Source organism: Tamandua tetradactyla, chromosome 12 (assembly GCF_023851605.1).
Source record: "Tamandua tetradactyla isolate mTamTet1 chromosome 12, mTamTet1.pri, whole genome shotgun sequence".
Classification (NCBI taxonomy): Eukaryota; Metazoa; Chordata; class Mammalia; order Pilosa; family Myrmecophagidae; genus Tamandua; species Tamandua tetradactyla.
In genome coordinates, this window is record NC_135338.1 from 14,031,940 (window position 1) to 14,055,406 (window position 23,467).

General features: G+C 38.5%; 2 protein-coding genes across 3 annotated transcripts in view; one reads left to right on the forward strand and one right to left on the reverse strand.

The window, feature by feature from the left end:
* GPR137C (G protein-coupled receptor 137C) overlaps positions 1-3,972 on the reverse strand; it is a 77,327-nt gene extending 73,355 nt beyond the window's left edge. The window contains exon 1 of the mRNA XM_077122630.1: positions 3,535-3,972. Within this exon, the coding sequence (XP_076978745.1) occupies positions 3,535-3,972 (438 nt within the window). The remainder of the gene's footprint in view (positions 1-3,534) is intronic.
* A 657-nt stretch (positions 3,973-4,629) lies between these two features.
* Positions 4,630-23,467, forward strand: part of TXNDC16 (thioredoxin domain containing 16) — a 131,420-nt gene continuing 112,582 nt past the window's right edge. Inside the window, exons 1-6 of one of the 2 annotated variants that reach the window (XM_077122632.1) lie at positions 4,630-4,858; positions 12,811-12,917; positions 16,240-16,538; positions 17,508-17,590; positions 19,636-19,709; positions 20,516-20,590. In XM_077122632.1, coding sequence (XP_076978747.1) covers positions 16,361-16,538; positions 17,508-17,590; positions 19,636-19,709; positions 20,516-20,590 — 410 coding nt within the window. In that variant the 5' untranslated portion in view covers positions 4,630-4,858; positions 12,811-12,917; positions 16,240-16,360. The remainder of the gene's footprint in view (positions 4,859-12,810; positions 12,918-16,239; positions 16,539-17,507; positions 17,591-19,635; positions 19,710-20,515; positions 20,591-23,467) is intronic. The other variant, XM_077122631.1, reaches the window with a different exon arrangement.

Here is a 23,467-nt window from a genome sequence, read left to right on the forward strand (position 1 = left end):
AAAAATCACAGAATATTATATAACAAAACTAATGTATCTGTAGATTGAATCGCGTGTTACTTGACGTGCCATTAATATTCGGAAGAATGTATTCATTGGCACAGACAGTGACAGCTTCCATGTACATAAGAGTTAAGATCTTGAATTTAATTTTCCTAGCTATACTGGCATGGTGATTAGGTCACTGTACTTTGTTCTGATTAAGCAGTCATGTTACAGAATTGCAAGGAAAAATGTCAATATGAGCCTTGAAGATGAACTCATTGATTTTGGCATACATCACCATGCTCCAAAGATAGCATATTCTCAATTTGTCATTTTAAGACTTTTACATGTCCTAATGGTAGATAGCATCCATTTCATCAAATACTCTGCTTTAAAAACTCTGAAGTCTTTTCTGGTAAAGGTACATGTTTTACTGATCCTGCCAGGAAAAGTTCAATGGGTGTTTTTAGACTTGTGCAGAGTCTTTTTTTTTTTCCCCCAACTATCAGCTTCCAGGAAGTTAAGGATAATTGAAAAGCATAATTGTTTCAGAAAGGGCCACTAACACTTATCTTATTTCCATTCAAGTTAATCACCAAGAGAAAGAGAGGTTTAGGCAGTTTTAATTTTTTGAAGCCTATCAGCTTTAGAAGACTTACCTTTATGTGTTCAAATTTCAAATTAGTGATGGTTGCTTTACTAACTTTATTTTTATATAGATCCATGGTTGTCTATAACTAAGTCCTTAAAGTTAGAATGTTTCAATTAGATGTGGATAAAAAAATGGAATTGGTATTTTACACAGCAGATAGTAAAGACAGTAATTAGGTAATCAATAAACAGAACTTTTGAAAACAGGCATAGGAAGTTTTGTATTTGTTACCACGTAAACATTCCCTCCCACTTTTGTATACTATGTACTTAGGAAGCTTCATTAATTCAGAATGATTAATGGGAAGTTACCTAAGATTGAAAGAAAAATTTGAATTCAAATATTCTTTTAAATACAAGTTCTTCTGGATTTTCTCTAATGAACAGGAAAATGATTTCTGATTCTGATTTATTTTTAAACAGGTCCTCCATAAAGTTGAAAAATTTTCTCTGAAATGTAGTCATGTGTCTTAAAACTGTTAGCTTGATTATAAAAAGAAAGGCATAGATAAACAACCCATACCCTTTATAAGAGACACTGGTTAGTGTAATTATAAAAAGAAAAGCATAGATAAACAACCCACACCCTTTTTAAGAGACACTGGGGTAAAAATATTTTTCCAGGTTAATAATTTATTGCTGTTTTTTAAGTACACAATACAAAGGATTCATTTAATAGGAAGACTTTGAGATATTTAAATTTCTCATTAGTTTAGAATATCTTCAATCAAAAGTCTGAAAACCCAATCTATATATTCTATGGATTTTAAGTTGAAGAAGCATACATACTTTTAGGAATTCAAGATAGTATTTAAGCTTAAATACTATCCTATTGTGACAGTATTTAGCCACTTTGTCTTTCTTTACCTAGAGGTGAGAGGTACTGACTGGGTGAGGGCTCAAGGGAACCTTTTGGAGGCACCAGAAATGTTTTATATCTTAATCTGAGTGGTGGTAACATGGGTTAATACATATGTAAAACTTCATCTAACTGCACACTTGAAATCTGTGCACTTTATTGCATGTGTTTTATCCCAAGAAAAGAAATTAAAAGTGTTCAGCCACTTTATGAAATGTCCAACCATTTTACAGTGAACCATCAATATAATTTTATAAGTCACAATGCATAGAGGGAAAACAAGTTATCTGATACTCATGGCATAAGGACTGCTAGTCCCACTTTCAGGTAAACTAACTGCATTTGAAGCCAGAGTAAAGCTTCACTGATGAAAGGTCACTGGTATTCTTCTAACAGAAATGGTGACAAGAAGACAAGGTATCAGTGTAACTATAAGAGATGGGTGTCAAAACAGTATAAAGAGCAACGAGAAGATCAGAATACAGTCAAATCAGTGACAAGACTATGGCATGACCATCTTATTTATGAGTACCCATGTCTTTTATTTCTGCTACTTATTGTTTGTGTTTTTGTCATTGTACTGCCTGGACTTTCAAAGGATATGGAAGGGAAAAAAATTAAATAAGTTTCGTTACTTGTTTTTTATGTAGTTATTACTGCATGATTTTAAAATTATGTTTTCTACTTCGTATCTATTAAGGGAGAAAAGAGCTGGTTTATACGAGAGATATAAACACAATCAATAAAATGATTTTTATTTTTGTTGAAACTATGTTAATTCTTATCACCTCCAAAAGCCTTTGAGAGGATTAGCTGCATAGGCCAATATTGTTCTATATTAGTCAGTACTAAGCATATGATGTCACCTTGTTTTCTCCCCTCCTCAAGCTTTGTTTTGGGGGAGGGGACATTATTTGGGCAATTCGCAAAATACTGTAGCTTAAATACCCTTAGCTGACACACGACTGACAACCTTACACTCCCAAACCTGACTGAAATGGGTCAAATACGTAAAGCTGCAGAACAATGCAATCCAAGCAGCAATACCCCATAAAAGAGAAAGGGGGTGTGATTAGGTTCCAGCTATTAAGCAAGTTATTGCAAAAACAGTTTCTACTTTGTTTCTGCCAAGGCATAGGTTAGGCTAGTATTTTCTTTCCTAATTTGCTTCAAAAAAGAGAGACTTGGTTGTAAGAGGTTGGATAAATTGCCAGAGCATGAAGCAACTGGGACAAAAATTAGGGGCTTTACAGAGGTCCTCAAACTGACCCCCTCAGCCTTGGTTATTGATCATTCACCCCGCTGAAGAACTATCGAACGGAATTTGTGTGAGGCTTATGGAGCCACAGGAAAGGAGATGCAGGAGGGAACAGAAGCTTCTAATAAAAGAAACGCAGCAACAATAGCAGAGGAGCAGCTCTGCTGGTGACGTAATGGCTGGCAGCAGTCCAGCTTCAGCAGAGCCGCTGCTACCTCAGCACCCAGCCTCCCTTAGCACGGCGCAGCTTCGCAGAGCCGCTGCTCCTCGGCACCCAGCCTCCCTTCACTCAGTCCCAGCCTCGCAGAGCCGCTGCTCCTCGGCCCCCGGCCCCCCATTCACTCCGTCCAGCTTCAGCAGATCCGCTGCTCCTCGGCACCCAGCCTCCCTTCACTCAGTCCCAGCCTCGCAGAGCCGCGGCGCCTCGGCACCCAGCCCCCCCTTCGCACGCGCAGCTTCGCAGAGCTGCCGGGGCCACCACTTCTGGCCGCGCTACTTTGTCGAAGCCGCCGTAAGCGGGCCAGCACACGGAACAAAGGGCTGTTTTCGGGTGTCAGAACACACACTCTCGCTCCCTCGTCTCCCTCCACCCCGCCTTCGACAACAGCGTCTATCCGGGGCTCAAGTTTAGGGCGAAAACACCGACGGGCGCTTCAGGCATGCCTCAGTTTCCCCAGGATGGTCTCGAGGCCGCCTCCCCCACCCCCCACCCGCAGTCCGCGAGGATCGAGGCGCCCCTGCTCGCCCGCCCGGGCCCCGGAGGCCGGTCCTCCCGCCTTACCTCCGCCAGGTAGAGGTTGAGGAGACAGAGCGTGGAGAACTGGAGACAGGAGGGGAAGCAGTAGAGGAGCCAGTGGGGGAAGAAGTGCAGGCGAGCGGGCGGCCGCAGCAGGGGCAGGGAGCCGCTGAGCGAGAAGGCGGCGGAGAAGAGGGTGGTCCTGAGCGCTGCCCACAGGAGGCAGAGAAAGAGGCAGAGGCTCTGGTAACTCAGCCGCCGCTCGCGGAACAGGAGCAGCCGCCACAGCTGCAGGTAGGCGAAGGCGAAGAGCGCGGCGTAGAGCAGGGCGTGCAGGACGCTCAGCGCCAACTGCACCGAGCCGGGCACCGCGGCGCCCGCCACCGCGCCTCCGCCTCCTCCGCCCTCGCCGGGCGCCGACGACTCGCGGCCGGCCGCGGGGGAAGCGACGGCGGCCGCGGGACCCGGCACGGGCGCCCTCATGAGGGGGCTGGGAGTCGGGCGAGCGAGCGCGGGAAGGAAGGGGCCGGGCTCGGAGCCGCCGTCGAGGGGAGAAGGATCGTCCCCTTACCCCCCACCCACTCCACTCCCCAGTCCCGGGAAGCGCCGTGACAGGACCCGGGTCCCGCGCAGAACAGCCACGGCTCCCCCCGGCCCTGCTCCTCCCCCCGCCCCCCCGGGGGTCTCGGCTCCTCCTGCTGCGGCTCGGCTCGGCAGCGGCAAAAAACAACTCTCGGCTGGAGACAATCAGCTGAGAAACCCGAGCATTTGAGGCGCTCGCTCCGCACCGTGGGCTCGCGCGGATTGGCCCAAGCGGGCACGCCCCCTGCGCGCCGCGCTCGGAAGACCACGGGTCCCAGGGCCCGTCGCTCGAGAGCCCGAAGATCTAATTGGGAGGCCGGTTTCCATGCTTTCCCCGCCCCTTCACGCCCCACCCAAACTCCTGATTGGCCCAGCAACTGCACTCCCGGCTCGCGCCGCCGGGAGAACTCCGTAGACGTCTGTCCCTGGGGCGGCTCTTGCTCCGCCCCCTCCTCGTCCTTCGCCCCTCCCCCTCCCCGCCCATTGGCTGGAGAGCCCCTCCCGTAGGGAGCACGAGGAGCGGGAGGAGCTTGGAGGGTTGTTTTTGCCCAGGAGGCCGGTTCCGCCCGCCTGTTGGTTGTCGCGGGAGCTGAGGCCAGGGATTGGCGCCTTCTAGGGGAGGCGCACCTTCTCGCCGCTTGGGGCGACTGGGCCTAGCCCAACCTCGCCTATCCCGGGCGCGGCGGGAACTGGCTGTGGGCCGCGCGCCCTCGGGGACCGCCCGGGTCCTTGCGCGCGGGTCTCGGGCAGATGTTGCACGCGGGTCTTGCACGCAGGTCTTGGGCAGGTAGGTAGCAGCTTGGGTCCTTCGGGCGCGGGACTGTGGTTTCGGCCTGCCGGGTCCGGGGTCAGACCCGCAGTGATCGCACCAGCTGGGCTCAGGAATCTGCCTTAGCATGCCCGCCTACGGGGCACCCGAATTGCCGCACCTGGAAGCTCCTGAGGGGCACTTTGCTCCCTAGTACCCCCGATCGTGGACGGTGGGAAGAAGCTGCTGAGGTTGAAATGATGCAGCGCTTCGGCCACGGTGCTGCGGCGCGGACGTGAGCTCTCCGTGGGGAGGCGGAATGCGACGAGGGGCGAGCTGGGCGCTAAGTCAGAGTCCCTTTTGTCCTCGGGAAGTGCCGGTGTTTGGATGAAATGGAAATCGAAGCGTTCTATGGGCAGGGGGAAGGCGGTGGTTTGCAATTGAGAGTGGAGAAAACGCTGTCAGTATAGGATTAGGCAAAAAAAAAAAAAAAAAAAAAAAGCAGGAACGGAACTGGAATGATAAAGAGAAGAATCGTCTTCGCTCCTTAAATTCCACGTTTCCTTGACGCCTTAGTTTTATAGGGGCTGGATGGTGGTCCTGTTCCTGGGACTGAGAGAGACAAAATAAATACTGTTATGTTACTGTTGTAAATATAGGAAAAATAAAATAAGGTATATTGAGCTGACACATAGCATCTGTTGACTTTTTTGTATTTGGCAATAAAATGATGAAAGTAGTATAGAGTGAGGAGAAAATGGTCCCTCAGAATGAGGGACACATTACAAATTCGGTGTCCCTGTGAAAAAACACTACCACGTTTACTGCAGACACGAAGATGCACCGTCTCCTAACTCACTGTCTTTTGTCCTAATGCTTTTGTCCAGGACTGGTGTTGCTTCCCTCTTTCCCAGCTCAGTGTTCCACAGGGGACTTGGAAGCCTGTTTTTATACTCCATATTTTGGGGTGGTAGTTCACCCTGGCACGACACGTTGGTGTGGTTTGGATTTTTTTATCGGTTTGCTGACAAGCAGTGAAAAGTATAGGCCTGGCGCTGTTATGGGGACATCTATCAGATGAAATATCCAGCAGAGCCCGTTGTGTAGTGCAGCATAGAGGAGGGTACATTGTGCTGTTAAAAAATTACGGCTTAGTCCAGCGTCAAGGTATTAGAGACGAAGTTCACATTTATTGTAACTTGAGAACTTCACCTTATGGACTCAGAGAATGTGGTTAGGGTGGGACACAGTTTATCAATTAGGGGGCAGATAGCTCATGGCAGCAGTTGAGTTAATTGCAGTTATATGCTTAAGCACATCAATTAAACATAAAATTAGTTAAGTTACATGATTTTAGCACTTTTCTAAATCAGAGGAGGCTTCCATTTTCAAGCATGCCCTATTTTTTTAGGTGGGAGTTTTGAATCACAAATAGACTTTCACCATGAAGGGGTTTTTCTTTTTTCCCCTATAGTCTCTACTCAAAGTGATACTAAACAACATCTGCTTAGTACCCACATTAGTTTTTTGCTTGTGAGATTTTTTTCCCCCAAGTGTCAGAAGAAATCTGGATCACTTCCTCCTTGCTCCATGAAGTGTTTTTTATTTTTCTCCTATATTCTCTACTCAAAGTGATACTAAACAACATCTGCTTAGTACCCACACTAGTTTTTTGCTTGTGAGATTTTTTTTTTCCTAAGTGTCAGAGCAAGTCTGGATCACTACCTCCTTGCTCCTTTTTTTTCTTTTTTTTTCTTTTTTGGTGTTTGTGTGTGTTTGTGTGTGAGTGCAAGCACGATTTTGCTCCAGCTGCTTTAAAGGGGGAGAGATGACGCCTTTTATTGCTTCCCTTGGGTCTTAAATGATAAACTGTGTTGGTATCTAATCAACATTTTATTTGAGCCTGGTTCAATGAGCAGGTTTCTCATTGTTCTTCAGGGGCAGCATTAACCTGTAACTTTTGACAGAATGTTCTTGCAGGAATTTTGTAAGCATTATATGCCCCATTTGTTGCAAAATACAAAATGTGTCATTTCCTACTAGGGGTACCCACACATCTTGGTATAGCTTGTATAATGGTTACAGTTGTTAATTCCTCTTTTTCCTGAGAGAAAAAACCATTAATTATATGATTAATCATAAGGGAACTTTTGGTCTATAAGGGGGTAACCAACCAAGGGCCTCCTAGAACAGTTGCTGTAAAAAATTCTAAAATTTGGAATGTGTCCAAATGCACAATGACTAAATATTATTGTTCTGGAAGGCAGATACTCTAGCCTAGTGGTATTTCACACATTTTAAAGTAGAGGAATTTTTTGCTTAGACTTACTGTATTCAGGACCCAATTCCGAAATGGGATTGCTCTACCTGCTTGACACACCTAACAAACATATAGGGGCAGGATCCACCCTCATTCCCCTTGTCAGCAGAGATACCAGGGTTTTTTAATTTAAGTACTCCCTACTCTGCCCTACTCTCGATATTTTGGCCCTGAATAAAACAAAGTTTTGTTGCCCTTAGCATATTATTTGCAAACGTAAGCTGTTTTTGTACTGTAGCTTCACTTACAGTGTATGCGAGTATTCATTCTTTCTATCTTGGAAATTACGCGTGTACACATACTTGGTTAGAATTTAGGGATCAGACAGAAGTTTCATCTTATGTACCAGTTTTCATCAGTGCTGACAAGGAGCATTATACTGAAGAATCAAGGCCCAAGGGGAAAGAGTCTGCACATAGTGGAAGGTAGGATTTTCTGTAGTATTGGTAGACATGCTATGGCGAACATTTGCCTGAACTTCCTCCTGCTTGGCACCTGCTGTGGTATCGTCATTTCCGTTTTTTTGAATCTTCTTCCCTTTTAGAATCATACTACAATGGATTTGGTTTTATTTCCTGCAAATCTTTGAAATATCGAGCTTTCAGATCTACAATATGTGTTTATGTTCAAGCCGCTCTCCTTAGCTATTGCTAAGACCAGGTGTACTGATAGTACTATGGTGGGTTATGCTGCAGTAACAGCCCCAAAACTTCAAATGTTAAAAGCAACAAGGTTTATTTTATGTTCATGCTGCCAGTGCACTACAGATCAGCTAGGAGTTTTTCCCTGTGTTTTCTCTTTCTGGAACTTATGCTGATAGAGAAGGCCATGGTGCACGTTGTCAGTCATCATGGCAGAGGGAAAGGGTGTCATGTTTCATGATATGCCTATTCTGGCTCTTAAAATCTTCTAGAACTTACGTATATCACTTGGTGTATTTCATTGGCCAACTCAAGTCATGAATATAATAACTCAGGAAAGTGGAAAAGTATAATTTTAATATGTTCAGAGGACAACTAGAAGCATTTGGGCAGGTTCATCTTTCTTGTCAACAAATACTCTCCCATCTACATGTAGTTCATACTTGCCCCTTCCTGGTAGAGATAATCCTCAAATTCCATCCCGTTACCAAGTTAAACTCAAAGTCCAGGAACCCTGAGAAATGCCCAGTAGTGGGAATCTTATTGTTTGGATGTAAGTTGTGTGTCTCCCATTGTTGAACATACAGGGTGGGATAGGGAGAGATCACTGTAATACACTTTCCTGTTCGGAGAGGGAAAGAATGGAAGACATATATCAGACTTTAGTGTGTAGCAATTTTTGGTTTTTTTGGGGGGGGGGGGAGTGCATGGTCCGGGAGTTGAACTCGGGTCTCCCGCATGGAAGGCGAGCATTCTACTACTGAACCACCCGTGCACCCTTTAGCAATTTTTAAATGTTGCCAGGACTCCATTTCTGTTCCCTGGATTCTCTAGGTCAGTGCTTCTCAGGCTGTCTGCGGTGTCTATGGTAAAGAATTTGTTTTTTTTCCCCTCTTAAATTTTTAAACTATCTCCGGGGAAGGACCAATTTAAAAAATTCCAGTCTACTTTGAAATTTTTGTAAAACAAAATGAATTATGAGAAAAATGGAATGAAAAGACATCAAATTACAAGCCCAATTTAAAAATTATTATACAGATGTGAATTTACTCTGTCAAAATGCTATAAAAACTTTTAAACATTTCATTCAATTACTGTGTCTACCTCATTGTGGACCTGTAACGAGTAGTTTGGATTGTACCCTGTGGCATTGCTCTCCACCGTCCTTGGCTTTGCCTTGTGAGAGTTCCTTCCTTCTCGGTTATCAGTGGACACATCTGGAGTTGGTTCTGGAGAATATGGCCTCTTTCCACAGCTGAGCAGTTTTGTCAGCTTGCTCTCTGGCCATAGAAGGGTGGGAGCCAAATGGTTATTTTGCGTTTAGAACAGCTGGTCTCCTGGATGGTCATTGCTCTCTTGAGTCTGTTTTAATGCCTTACTAAACACAACCAGTAGCAACCATCACAATACTAGCTGTCTGTCTTAGAACTATAAGTTAATTGGCTATGGGAACATAATATTCATTATAAGCTTATTAAGTATATATTGGCTCCAAATTATTTTAGTGACTATTTTATCAAATATTTTGCTACTCCTTAACATGGACCATTTGCTGAGCTCCAGTCTCTGATGAAAGTTTCCTTGATACTCCACCGCTCAGTCAATATCTAGGGGTTTTTGTTAAGGCAGCACCTCACTTCCAGTTTGTAATACCAGTGAACATGTAATACCAAATCACAATGACTTAAAGCAACAAGGTTTGTTTCTTCCTTATGTTACATATTCATTTTACATCAGCTGGGGCTCCCTAGGTTGTGTTCCTTTTGGGATCTCTGCTGGCAGAACCACCACCATTTGCACATTTCTAGTAACCGTGATGGAAGAAAATAAAGCCTGGCGTATCAACACTAGCTTTTAAAACTGTTGCCTGGAAAGGAGACATATCCCACTTTTGCTCATGTTTTATTGGCTGGAGCAAGTCACTTCATTAATAACTTCACTGAAACTATTTGCGCCACACTAATAAACTAATAACATCAAGGTAACAAGGTCATATTTTTCCCAAGTTACCCATCACTTTGTTTTTTTTATTGGTATCTAGATTTTTGAAGCATTAGGTATTGTTTTTTATTCCCTTTTGAAATTGCTGGAGAAGGAAAGCATCAGTACCTAATGTATCTTTGTTTTTACTCTGTTCTTGCTGATATTCTCTTTCTCTAGCCTGCCCCCCACACACTTCCCTTCTGTTTAGTTTAAAGGTATTTTTTGTGAGGAAAGCATGTTCTCTGGGCAAACGCTTAATTTTTTTTTTTTTTTTTTTTTAGTTTTTTTGAGGTATAATTTGATGTACAATAAACCACACATATTTAAATGTACAATTTGAGTTTTGACATATGTGTACACCTATAAAAGCATCACCTCAATCAAGAAAATGAATATATCCTCATGCCTTTTTGTAATTTAACCTTCCCTCCATCCCATTCCCAGGCAACCATTTATCTTTATATCACTATAGATTAGTTTGCATTTCCTACAGTTTTTTAACGATGGAATCATATAGTATCTAGTTTTTTCTTGCATGACTTTCATTCAGCATCAGTATATTATTGTTGTATATATCAGCAGTTATATCTTTTTGTTGTTGGGTAGTATTTCATTGTTTGGATATACCACAATTTGTTTATCCATTCACCTGTTCATGGATATTTGGGATGTTTTCAACCTCTGTATATTATAGGTAAAGCTTCTGTTACCATTTGGTTATAAGTCTTTTTGTAGACGTATGCTTTTAATTCTCTTGGGTAAAATTACCTAGGAGTCGAAAGACTGGGTCACATAGTAGGTGTATGCTTAACTTTTTAAGAAACTGTGAAATGGTTTTTCAAAGTGATTGTACTGTTTTATATTCCCACTAGTATTATGTGAAAGTTCCAGTTATCTAGCACAATATATATATATTTTTATTGTGAAAAATAACATATATACAAAAAAGCAATAAATTTCAAAGCACACTACAACTATTAGTTATAGAATAGATTTCAGAGTTTGGTATGCATTACGTTTGCACCATTTTAGGTTTTTCCTTCTGGCTGCTCCAAGACGCTGGAGACTGAAAGAAATATCAATATAATGATTGAGGAGTTGTACTTATTTGTTAAATCCTATCTTTTCTATTTAACTCCACCTTCTCCTTAGATATTTTTTAATTATTTATTTTTTATTGCTATATATTATATATTCACATACCATGTAATCAAATATTATCATATAGCTGTAGCACAATATTTTGATGTAAAATATGTAGTCATTTAATTTACAAGAATTCATGTATATTGTGGAATATTTATGGGAAATAAGAAAGCAGCTTTGTGTGACGGGTCAAATGAATTTTATTTTCCATGCACATGTATAACCTAAGGGAGTATATTGGATAAATATGAGTAGAAGCTATGGAAGATTTGATTTCATACAAGTAATAACTTTTTTTTTTTTTTTATGTGGGTCAGCTCTGGGAATTGAACCCAGGTCTCTGGCATGGCAGGTGAGAACTCTGTCTGTTGAGCCACCATGGCCTGCCCACAAGTCATAACTTTTTAAAAAGCCAAAATGAAATGGTATATTATTTAAAGAGTCAGATGACTCTATAGGCTTCAAAAGCCCCTTTCTTATCTCTTTAGCTAACCTCCCCCCCCATTTCTATTTCTTTAGAGGCGCAATTACTTTCAATTGCTCAATGTTTCTTTGAACATTTACCATCATATTTTCAATAAACTTGATTTTTGATCTTGTGAAAGAAAACATTTTACTCTTTTTCATCCCTTTTCCCACTGTAATCACATGCTCCTTACTTTCTATCTCTCTATCTTCCTACCTGTGGTTATTCAGTGTTTTTTTTATTATGACCATGGAAAAACTCTTTTCCTAGTTGGCCCATGCAGTATTCTTTTTTAAGTAATTTTTTAAACAGTCAAATCTTATCAAAGACAGAACAAACTGCAGAGATCACTACTGAGTTCCTAACTTTAAAAGTAATAAAGAATAATTGTCAATATTCCTAATCGAACAAATGCATAGTTCTTCCACATATATAACCTCATCTGTCTAATAAGACAGAAGATGTGGAAAAATATTCAGACATTAGGTGGGTAGTTTGACCTTTTGGCACTATAAAACACTTACTAGAGGAGAGAATAGTGTGTTAAATTTAATGTTCGGTTTAGTATTAAAATAATTGAATTGTAACCACAAGTATTTTTCACTTGAATCTTTCAGCTGTGCTTTTAAATGTTGTTGAGTTTAATTAGGTTACAATTATTTCATACAGTAATGAATGTTAATGTAGTTATTCCCTTAGACCTCAGGAATGCATACATTTTCCCCCTAGAAAATAAAGAAAATAGTGAATGAACTATTCTAATCATACATTAGTGTATAATAATATACCACGTAATATAAAACACATAAAGTGGTTTTAATGTAGGCTGTTTTAAAATGCCTATAAGGTATAATCAATTTTAATGACAAAAATATCCCTTAATAATGTAATTAAAATTACATTTTTATATACTTTTCATAATCCTCACTCAACAGTCTACACTGAGATTTTGAACTCTTGACTCGTTATTAAAAATTGATGGAAAATTTTTTTCACTGTTTGATATAAACTAGCTTGATTGAGCAGAATTAAGAAGAAGTAATCAATGAGTTATTAGCTCCTCTTTTAGGAGCTTGCTAGAAAGAAGTAATATGTGCTTATTGATGGTATTAGATGAGCAGAGTAGATATCTGTTTTAATATGATTTTTTTCTCAAATTTCTCTTGTTTCTAATCTTATTCTTTACTCAGAGATTCTACTCGTATCCTTATAAGTATGTAAATAATTTTAAATAGTTTTTACCTGTTGCCTGTTTTGAGGTAGTGAGGTTGGGTTTGAAAGATAGGGACCTGTTTGAAAAAAAAAAAAAAACACCACCACCACCAAATTCTCTCCTATGCACGTGGGTATATCTTTACCTTTTAGAAGTATGATGAGATTTTTATATTATACTAATTTTTCCTAAAATATCTTCTTTTAAACCTTGATTATATAGATCATCAGTATAAATACTTCCCTAAAGAAGAAATTGTTCAAGAGAAATTTGAAAGTTGCAAAATAAAAATTAAGGAGAATTGACAGCATACAGAAGACTGCATTAAAGTAAGTATATAATGGAAAAAGATGAGAGGAGGATATATAGAACAAATTTGAGTCCAGAAAATATAATTGAATTAAAATAGTTGGAAAAAAAAGACCATGCAAATCAAAACCACAATGAGATATCATCTCACACCCACCAGAATGGCCATTATCAACAAAACAAAAAATGACAAGTGCTGGAGAGGATGCGGAGAAAGAGGTACACTCATCCACTGTTGGTGGGAACGTCAAATGGTGCAACCACTGTGGAAGGCAGTTTGGCGGTTCCTCAAAAAACTGAATATAGAATTGCCATACGACCCAGGAATACCATTGCTAGGTATCTACTCAGAGGACTTAAGGGCAAAGACACAAACGGACATTTGCACACCAATGTTTATAGCAGCATTATTTACAATTGCAAAGAGATGGAAACAGCCAAAATGTCCATCAACAGACGAGTGGCTAAACAAACTGTGGTATATACATATGATGGAATATTATGCAGCTTTAAGACAGAATAAACTTATGAAGCATGTAATAACATGGATGGACCTAGAGAACATTATGCTGAGTGAGACTAGCCAAAAACTAAAGGACAAATACTGGATGGTCCCAATGATGTGAACCTACATTAGAGAATAAACTTGGAATATGTCATTGGTAACAGAGACCATCAGGAGTTAGAAACAGGGTAAGACAATGGGTAATTGGAGCTGAAGGGATACAGACTGTGCAACAGGACTAGATACAAAAACTCAAACATGGACAGCACAATACTACCTAATTGTAATGTAATTATGTTAAAACACTGAATGAAGCTGCACCTGAGCTATGGTTTTGTTTGTTTGTTTGTTTTTTTATATATACTTTTTGTATTTTTTATTTTTATTTTTTTCTCTATATTATCATTTTATTCTTTTTCTGTTGTCTTACTATTTCTTTTTCTAAATCGATGCAAATGTACTAAGAAATGATGATCATACATCTATGTGATAATATTAAGAATTACTGATTGCATATGTAGAATGGAATGATTTCTAAAAAAAAAAATATATAGAGTCACAGAAATACATTTCACCTGGTTGTATTTTGGCCATTAGTATAATTATAAAATCTTAATTCATCTCAGCACTGGATTTTAGTTTCTTCTCTCATGTTTCTTTTATTAGAATAAAAGCCAATACAGTAAAATAATAAAAAAAAAAAAAGAGAGAATACTATTCCTATAATGAGGAGAGTTCAGCATCAGTCAATGCTATTTTTAAGGCAAGCACTGAGAAAATTTGTTCACATAAATACACAGATATGGATGGAAGAGTTTTGTTATAGGGAGAGGACTCAATTCTTTGATTTCTTTCCAAGGCATTTGACAAAAATCAATAATAATTTATCATGGAATACTGAATTTTGTTAAAATCAACCATTCTGAGTTGTGAAGGATTTGTTACCAAATGTTTGGCATCCTTCACTTCCTCAAGCTAACAATATGTCTCTAAAGAGACATATTTAAATTTGTCTATCATTTTCTTTTTTTACATTGGAGTAATTATCACAATAATAACAATGATAGGTGAGAGATAGACCTTTCTTTTGAAAAGCAGAAGGATGTCAGTGAGAGGGATGGGGAAAAGACAATCTGATTCAGAGGTGCCTTCTCAAGGAGATCCATTGTAGGAGGGGGTGTATATAAATGGAGCATTCTGGGCATTGATTTTCTGGAAACTATCCATGTGCCCATGAACCCCTTGGAGAGTCTTCATGAATCCTCAAGGACACAGGACACCCAGCTTGAGGGTCACAGCTTTAGACAGAGGCAGGCATCTGCCACATGTCAGAAGGTGAGGCAGGAGATGAATTGCTACTGGGCATTCTGGACTCTATAAATAAATCTCCTGTATGTTTTAATGGAATATAATTTAGAATAAAAATCAATCAGAAAATTTAAAATAGAAGGAAAAAGCCCAACAATAAACGAAGCCTAAGTATACATTAAAAACCTAACTACTGATAAATTCTTCCATTTAATGCACATATGGCATGTGAATATAATTCCAAGTCATACGTGTAGCTATCACTAACTTCGCAAAGCTGACATTATGTGCCATTTTATATGCACCTCTTTGTTCACACTTATGAGGCCGGACGACTCCAGGAGTTCTTGGAGAAATCAAGATCTCAATCAAGAGCTGGTGCTGTGAGGGTTGTTGACTCAGTTTCAGGAAAGAACTCAAGGACTAGTCAGTGTGTCCAGTCAAATAGGTTAATAAGCTTGATGCTGGAGAGCCTCAGGCATTTTTGGCTGGATGCCAGAAAGCCTCAGGAATTCTCAGAGAAGTCAAGTTCCTGACCAGGAGCTGGTGCCATGAAAGATCTTGACTCAGCTGTGGGAAAGAACTCAAGGACTAATGAGTGTGCACAGCCAAAGAATCCAAGAGTTAGTCAGTATGTACAGCCCCAAATTTTAATGTTTGACAAAACTACATGCTCGAAGGGAGTGAGTACAGGAAGAGAGGCCTTCTGAGGTTTGGATTCTTGAATTATGAGGATTTGGAGTGGCCTTTCCCCATCTGGCTAATAAGGAATTGATTAGCTGCATCTTTCATTGGTTCTTTTTGGGTGCTAAACTAAGTGAGGAGCTTTAAAAAAAAAAAAAAGACCATGGATTGTATAGGTTTTTAAAGATATTTGAATTTCTAAGCTGTATAATGAAATTTACATTATAATGTTAAGAAGGAATTTCTTACAGAGTTTTAATAGATGTGTTGTTGGGGATTTAAAGTAAAAAGAATGTAAATGTAATAAGCATATAAATCAGGTAACTAATAACATAGTGTTGCTCATATTAAATAACAATTTGAGTACTTATTATAAATCAACTCTAAAAAGAGAAAGATAAAATGCCAAATTTCGAAGGAATGTTCTTACAGAGTTTTAATAGATATGTTCTCAGGGATTTAAAGTAAGAAGAATGTAAATGTAGTAGGCATATATATATTGGATAACTAATAACACTCCATGTTATTGGTATTAAATAACTATTTGAGTACTTACAAATCAACTGAAAAAAAAAAGAAAGATAAAATGCCAAGTTTAAAAAATGGATTGGGTAATGTTTGAGAATTTAGAACCTTTAAGAATGATTGTTAGTGTAATATATTCTAGTAAATAGCTAAAAACGTAAGATTCTTAACATTGCATTTTCTAGATACCATTACAAGGATCAAAACTCAATAGTATTATCATATTAATGTCAGTATAGATCACTCCCTCAAATATTTAATAGAAAGAAATAGTAAAATACAAATAATATAACTAATGCCATAACTTTTTCTTTTTGCAGATTTTACTTCATTCATTCATTTAACTAATTCATCCACCAAAACTTTACTGAAAACCTCCTCTGTGGCAAGTATTGTCCTAGGCACTACAACACAGCAGTGAACAAAGCAGTCTCCTTCTAAATGCACCTTGAGCTCATGATGTCTTCCAGCTTCAGTATATTTAGAGTTGGGATCTCTCTTGTCATGTTGTGCATTTTTTATAAGTCAGCAGGAGACGTGCTACCAGAACTGAGTCCTCACAAATATTTCAGTACTTTGCAACCAGGAAAAGCCTCTTTAGCTTATTTTTGTCAAGCTGGTAAGCATTTTAACAATTCTAATGTGATTCTTGTGATGTTTGTTCAGCTGCTTAATCAGTATGCTCAGCGACAGCTTATTGACAGGATTAATAAAGTGTGCCATAAAGCTGCTGCTAGAATATGACTTCGGATCCTGACTTTTCCATTTCACCTGCTGTGTGATCTTGGTCAAGTTACTTAACTTCTCTATGTCTCTGTTTTGTCTATTATGAGGAAATGGTACTTGCTTTATAAGGTTGTTATGAGGACTCAATGAGGTTTACTCATATGCTTGGTAGAAAATACTTGGTAAGAATTAGTTACTACTAATAACATCTAAATTTCATATACTTGTTCCTCAGAGTGTGCTTCCTTATACTTTTAGCATATAAATATTAAAAAATAATTTTTTAACTTTAAATGTAATGTTAATTATGCATTAGTTTGATACTGCTTTAGCTGTACCGTTAATTACATTGAATTAACTGATATAACTATTGAATATAACTAATGATTGTAATGGTCTCATATCCTCATGCCATAAAAATTCTGTCCTTGGAATTAATAAGTGAAGTAAATCCACATTTCTGTTGGCTACCTTATTATAAATATAATTTGAAAGTGTAATTAAATAATTTTGAAAGCTCTGTGTGTGTGTGCACATGTGTTTGTATATTTAGTATTAAACTCAGAAAAGTAATGCCAAATGTTAAGTTTAAATTAAATATTTATACTGCTCATTTTAGAAGGCTGTTAAGGTAGCTTACAAAGTTAAAAGTCATGATAAAATCACTAAAAATAAGGGCGATGAGGCAATAGAAAATAAGGGTATGAAAATATTTAGCTAGTTGTGTTTAATTACTTGATTATTTTTTGTCATTGCCAACTAATTGGCAAGCAAATGTATTTCTTCTTCAGTTTTGGACTTTAATTAAAAAAAAAATTCTTCCTAAGGAGCAAGAAAATTCAATAATATTTTCTTATTTTAGATTCTCCAAGTACCTCTGTTTTACTTGAAGAACTGAATGAGGCTGTTAAACCTCTCCTGGACTATGGAATTTCAGTTGCAAAGGTAGAAAGATATTTATGCTAGTAAAATATTAGTGACAGTTTTACAATTCTATTACTTAAGACTGAGTACCTAAAATATTTAATAATTGTATGCAACATTTTTTTCCAAATTGGAAAGATATTATTTTGCACTATTTTCTCGTTAAGATAAAAAAGAAACACAGAAGATAAACCAGAAGAGATTCTTGTCTAAATTAGTGCAAATAGGGTAAAAAACTGTTAAAAAAACTCTTTGGTTTAGAATTTAATTTTGTTTCGTAGACTCTAGGATTATGGTGTCATTTTTCATGCCTATAGTTAATTGTTTTGTTTTGTGTAACATATATAAAATAGTTATCCACAATTCAACCGTTTAAGAAGTTTCTGTTAGCATAAACTGAGGTAACAGAGTTGAGATAATTAAAGTATTTTTCTTTCCTATTCTAAGTGTTTATAATTGCTTATGTTGCAGTTTCTCTCATGTATTTTTAGAACAAAGTTAAAACAATTCAACTTGAAGTTACGTAGTTATTTTTTCCTCAAAATAAGTTAAAATTCACTTTGGAGTATTAAGGAAAATTTCTATACATATTATGGGTTGGATAGCTACATGAGCCTTTCATTTAGTTTAAACTTAGAATTTGCACTTTAGAAAATTGAATGAGATATAACCCAGTGATATATTTTTTTAAATTTATGAAACATATCCACATAAAAACACAACATTCTTACCGTATGATCATTCCATTCTTGTTGTATAATCAATAACTCACAATATCATCACGTAGTTGTATATTCATCATCATGATCATTTCTTAGAACATTTGCATCAAATCAGAAAGAAAAAAATTCTTACATTATAGACCCTTTACCCTTCCCTTTCATTGACCAGTAGCATTTCAATCTACCAAATTTATTTTAACATTTGTTCCCTCTATTATTTATTTATTTTTAATCCATATGCTTTTCTTGTCTGTCAGTAGATAAAAGGAGCATCAGACTCAAGGTTTTCACAATCACACAGTCACATTGTGAAAGCTATATCATTATACAATCATCTTCAAGAAACATGGCTGCTGGAGCACAGCTCTACATTTTCAGGCAGTTCCCTCCAGCTTCTTCGTTATACCTTAACTAAAAAGGTGATATCTATGTAATGCGTAAAAATAACCTCCAGGATAACCTCTCAACTCTGTTTGGAATCTCTGAGCCATTGACACTTTATTTTGTCTCATTTCGCTCTTCCCCGTTTCGGTTGAGAAGGTTTTCTCAATCCCTTGATGCTGAGTCCCAGCTCATTCTAGGATTTCTGTCCCACATTGCCAGGAAGGTCCACACCCCTGGAAGTCATGTCCCATGTAGAGAGGGGGAGGGTGGTGAGTTTGCTTGTCGTGTTGGCTGAGAGAGAGAGGCCACATCTGAGCAACAAAAGAGGTTCTCTTGGGGGTGACTCTTAGGCCTGATTTTAAGTAGGCTTAGCCTATCATTTGTGGGGTTAAGTTTCATATGAACAAACCCCAGGATTGGGGGCTGAGCCTATTACTTTGGTTGTCCCCACTGCTTGTGAGAATATCAAGAATTCTCCACTTGGGGAAGTTGAATTTTCCCCCTTTCTCACCATTTCCCCAAGGGGACTTTGCAAATACTTTTTTATTCACTGTTCAGATCACTCTGGGATTTATTGAGGCATCACTGTGGACAAACCTACAAAATCTCATGCTCTACTCAAGGTTTCAAGTACTATGGTGTTAGATTAAGCTGTCCACATAAGTTATATTAGGAAATGCACTAGTTAAAATACAAATTTTGTACCAAATAAACATTTTTTGTTTTAGTCTCACAAAAGTTAAAGCTGTAAAATATTAATTACCATCTATTTTCGACACCCTGCATTATTGACATTCCTTTGTTCTTCTTCATGCAGAAACATTTTTAAAATTTATACATTTAGTCAGTGTCATTCTACATGCTATCAGAAGGAAAGATAGACAATAAAGACTGAGATGGTAAATCTAGGAACTTCACTTTTTAATATATGCTCTAAATCGTAAATGTGATCTTTTAAAGGTTAATTGTGTCAAAGAGGAAACATCAAAATACTGTGGAAAAGAAAAGGATGTGATGAAAGCCTATTTATTCAGGTAAATGGTTTTTTTTAGTGTGATGGAAAAATGTAAAACTACACTTCTAGAATATTTAAGTTTATAAAACATCCCTAATCCAGACTGAAATTGATTGTAGTGAGGATCATATGAATTTCAGCAAAAAGTTTGACTCATAGATGTGATATTTGTTACCCTCTCTCTCTGCATTTTAACTTCCTTGTCTATAAAAAAAAAAGAAATATAATACTTACCTCACAAGGTTGTTTTGAATATTAAGTGATACTCTTATATAAGCTCCTATTGCCAATGCATGGTAAGTGCTTAATGGATTTGGTATTAGGAGTAGTTACGTTAGGTGTGAAATAAGTGTGCTTTATTTTAGAGGGACCTATCAATGTCCAGATTACAGATTCCTGTGTACGTGGATCTGCTAATCTATCTGTAGTTTCTCAAATCCTTCCCTACCCTTGGGATTTGGCCTAGGAAGTGGAGAGAGGTCCTAATTCCTTAGGGACCTACTTCCAAAGAAACTTCTTTCTCTTTCCTCCTCCTCTCCATTCCAGTCCAATTTGGGGAAACTGTGCTGGTAGGAAGCCTTGAGAAGACTTAAGTTTTCCTTGTCTTTTTGCCAGGTCCACTTTTAAAGTGAATGTATTTATTGAGTGTGCATTCAATAAATATGGGAGTGTGTATTATGTGGCAGCTTTCTGGCAGGCACATGGGATATATATGGATAAGACACAGACTTTCACATGAAGGAACTTACAGGCAAGTATATTAGGTAGACAAATGCATGAAATTCTAAGGCGATATTTCTGAAATGTGTTTTGAATTTTTTATAGGGGCCACATATTACTCAGAGAATTCCCTACTGATGCCTTGTTTGATGTAAATGCCGTCGTTGCTCATGTGCTCTTGTAAGTACAGGGCTTCCTCCTTCCCTTATTTCCTTGTTATTTATCTATTGAGTTCACTTAGACCACCACAAACATTGAAATATTTTAGAATTTTAACATTATATTTGTAAGCATCAATTTCACACAAATTGCTGGTCTGTAAATTTCTTTAATGGATTTAACATAGAAAATGACACGACATGACCACAGAGTCACAGAGTTGCTTGTGATTTCTAGCTGTGGAGTGAGGATTTCACCAGATAAAAAGCTAATCTTTTCTGCTCTCACTGGGGCTTTTTAGGGACTTGGTGTTCTTCTCACCCCAGCCAGACCTTTTCTGGAGTCTTTAGCTCTGTGCTGCTTAGTAAGTGCAGAAATAGTTTAAATAGTCCCAGCACATGCCTAAGTGTTTACTGAGAGACAGAGTGAATCAGAGTTTGATTTCCCTTGCTTGGCATCTTTAGGGTCAAGCCTGCATGGGTCCATTTCCACAACCTACCTTGTGTGAGATGTGACAGCTAGAAAATATATGACTTCTTAAGGTCAAATGTTTGTATGGACTTTTCCAATTTAACACTATTATAGATTTCTTGCCCATGAAGACCTTTACTGGCATTGATTATCTTTTTTTTCTGCCTGGCTTCCTCTTTTTCCTTCTCCTTTCCCACTCAATTCCCTCAAAAGTTGGATGGAAATTAAATTACAGAAAAACTTAAAACTTACAGGTAAAGTTATTATCACTTTACAAATGAACACTTTAAAATGTTCCTGTCCTGATGCTATATTAAAGAAAGATCTTCAGAAGTTCTTGATTGCCATCGGCCCATTATAAGGAGTAGGGGTTGGCTTTTTTTTTAAAAAATTGATCATTAGGGTTGGCTTTTTAAAGAGGGAATTCCATAGAGCAATTGGGGACAGCCATGGAAGCCCTTTTCAAGGATGGAATAGGGGTGTCTGTTGAGGATGGGAGTCATATGAAGCTTAGCAAAAAGTCCAAGTGATAGATAACAATATTTGTTATCAGGAACATATTTGTTGTTAGGAAGCTTACTGATTTCTGCTGTTTTTCCTGTGGATAACTGGACTGTGTTCGACCCAGAAATGAGGACAAAGAAACAGAAAAAGAATCTTTAAGAAATAGGGGTTAAGGGGTATGGGATATATGAGATTTTCCTTTTATTTATTTTTCTGAAATTATGTAAATGTTCTAAAAATGATCATGGTGATGAATTTTAAAAGTATGTGATGATATAGTGAGCCATTGATTGTACATCATGTATAGACTGTATCTCAGGGAAGATTTGTCAATAAAAATATTTTTTTTAAAAAAGAAAAAAAGAAAGAAATAGGGGTATGATAAGACTGTCTTTTCATATAAAATGTGAATCTAAGTCCTCAAGCATCAGTTCTACGTTGGACTGACCAATGACAAGTTGGTTTTGAAACAGTTGGACCCTAGATGGGGAGAAGCTGTCAGTACTGCCACCCTGTTGTCCGAACTGGTTGGCTCATGGGGCTTGCGTCTTTCAGTCCTGCTGTGGTAGTGTCCTGTTCCTACCTGTTGTATTAATGCTGATTTATAGAGTATCAGTTCCACAAAGGCTATTCCCCACGTTCCAGCTATCTGCCAGGTACTTTAATTAGACACTGGATGTACAAAACAGAGCAGGGTGTTGCCTCTGTTCTCTTAGAGTTTAGTGTTTTGTTGGGGAGATTGTATATGAACAGAAAGTGTGTTGTAAGTAAAATAATAAAAGTATGCATGCATAGGGCCTATGGAACTACAGAGTAGGGAATAGTTATTTGTGTCTAGAATGAAAGAGGATATTTATCACGATGGCTTCCTGAAGGAGGTGATGCTTTGGATATGCCTTTAAGGATAAGCAGAAGTTTGCTTGGTGAAGAAGAGGAAGGTGAGGGAACCAGGGGGTACCATGGGAGCAAAAGTATGAAAGTTAGAAACAGCTTGGAGAGGTTGATTTTGCTGGAACATAAAATGTGAAGACGGAGTTGAGAACAGAGATGGAGGGTGGTGGTCAGATGAAGGGGTATGTTTGTTTACTGTGTAAACTGAGCTTTTGGGTTTGTCACTGAAGGGTCATAGGCAGACATTTGCATTTGAGAGATCTTTCTGGTGGAGGTGAGAAAGATTTGCAGGATCTAAGCTCTTGTAGAAGCCATTGTGTGGTTATTATATAATCCAGGGAGGTGTAGAGTAGAGATAGCAAGGAGGAAGTTTTTTTTTTTTTTTAATGTTTTGGAGGCGAAATTAACTGAACTTGGTAACAAGATGCTTTGCCAAATCAGCAAAACTACAGATTTGAGTTCATCCTTGATCCCTTTTTTGCCTTCTTTCCTGCTTTGCTCTTCCCCCAAACCAATCTAACCACCCTCTGATATGGGCAATCAAGAACATCAGATTTACAGAAAAAGATGAGTCTCCTTTATTTTACTATCCACCCTGCCTCTGTCAAGGAAGCAGCTGTAGGGATTTGAGCCCTACAAATTTAGGTATTGTTGACATTTAGGCCATACCCAGAGAGCACCCCAGGTCAACACTAAATCTGAGAATTCCAAAGAGGCAGTGACCAGTTTTATTTAAAATGTAAGGAAAATGTCTTATGGAATATGGTATTTTATAAAAATTTCCAATGATGATATTTGGAATGTTGAAGAAACTGTGCTAAATAATGTGCTGTATCTTAGCTTGTACCTTACAAATTGCCACAAGGAAAAAAAATGCCTTTCCATCTGTCATCCTTTTTTTCCCTGATAAAGCCATCAATTTGAAATATCCAATGCCTGATGAGCAGTTTCTTTCTCTTGTATTCTTTTACACTTGCATACTATTTGTAGAGTAGGAAATTAACTGTTGCTTGATAGCTTTTTGCCTATTTT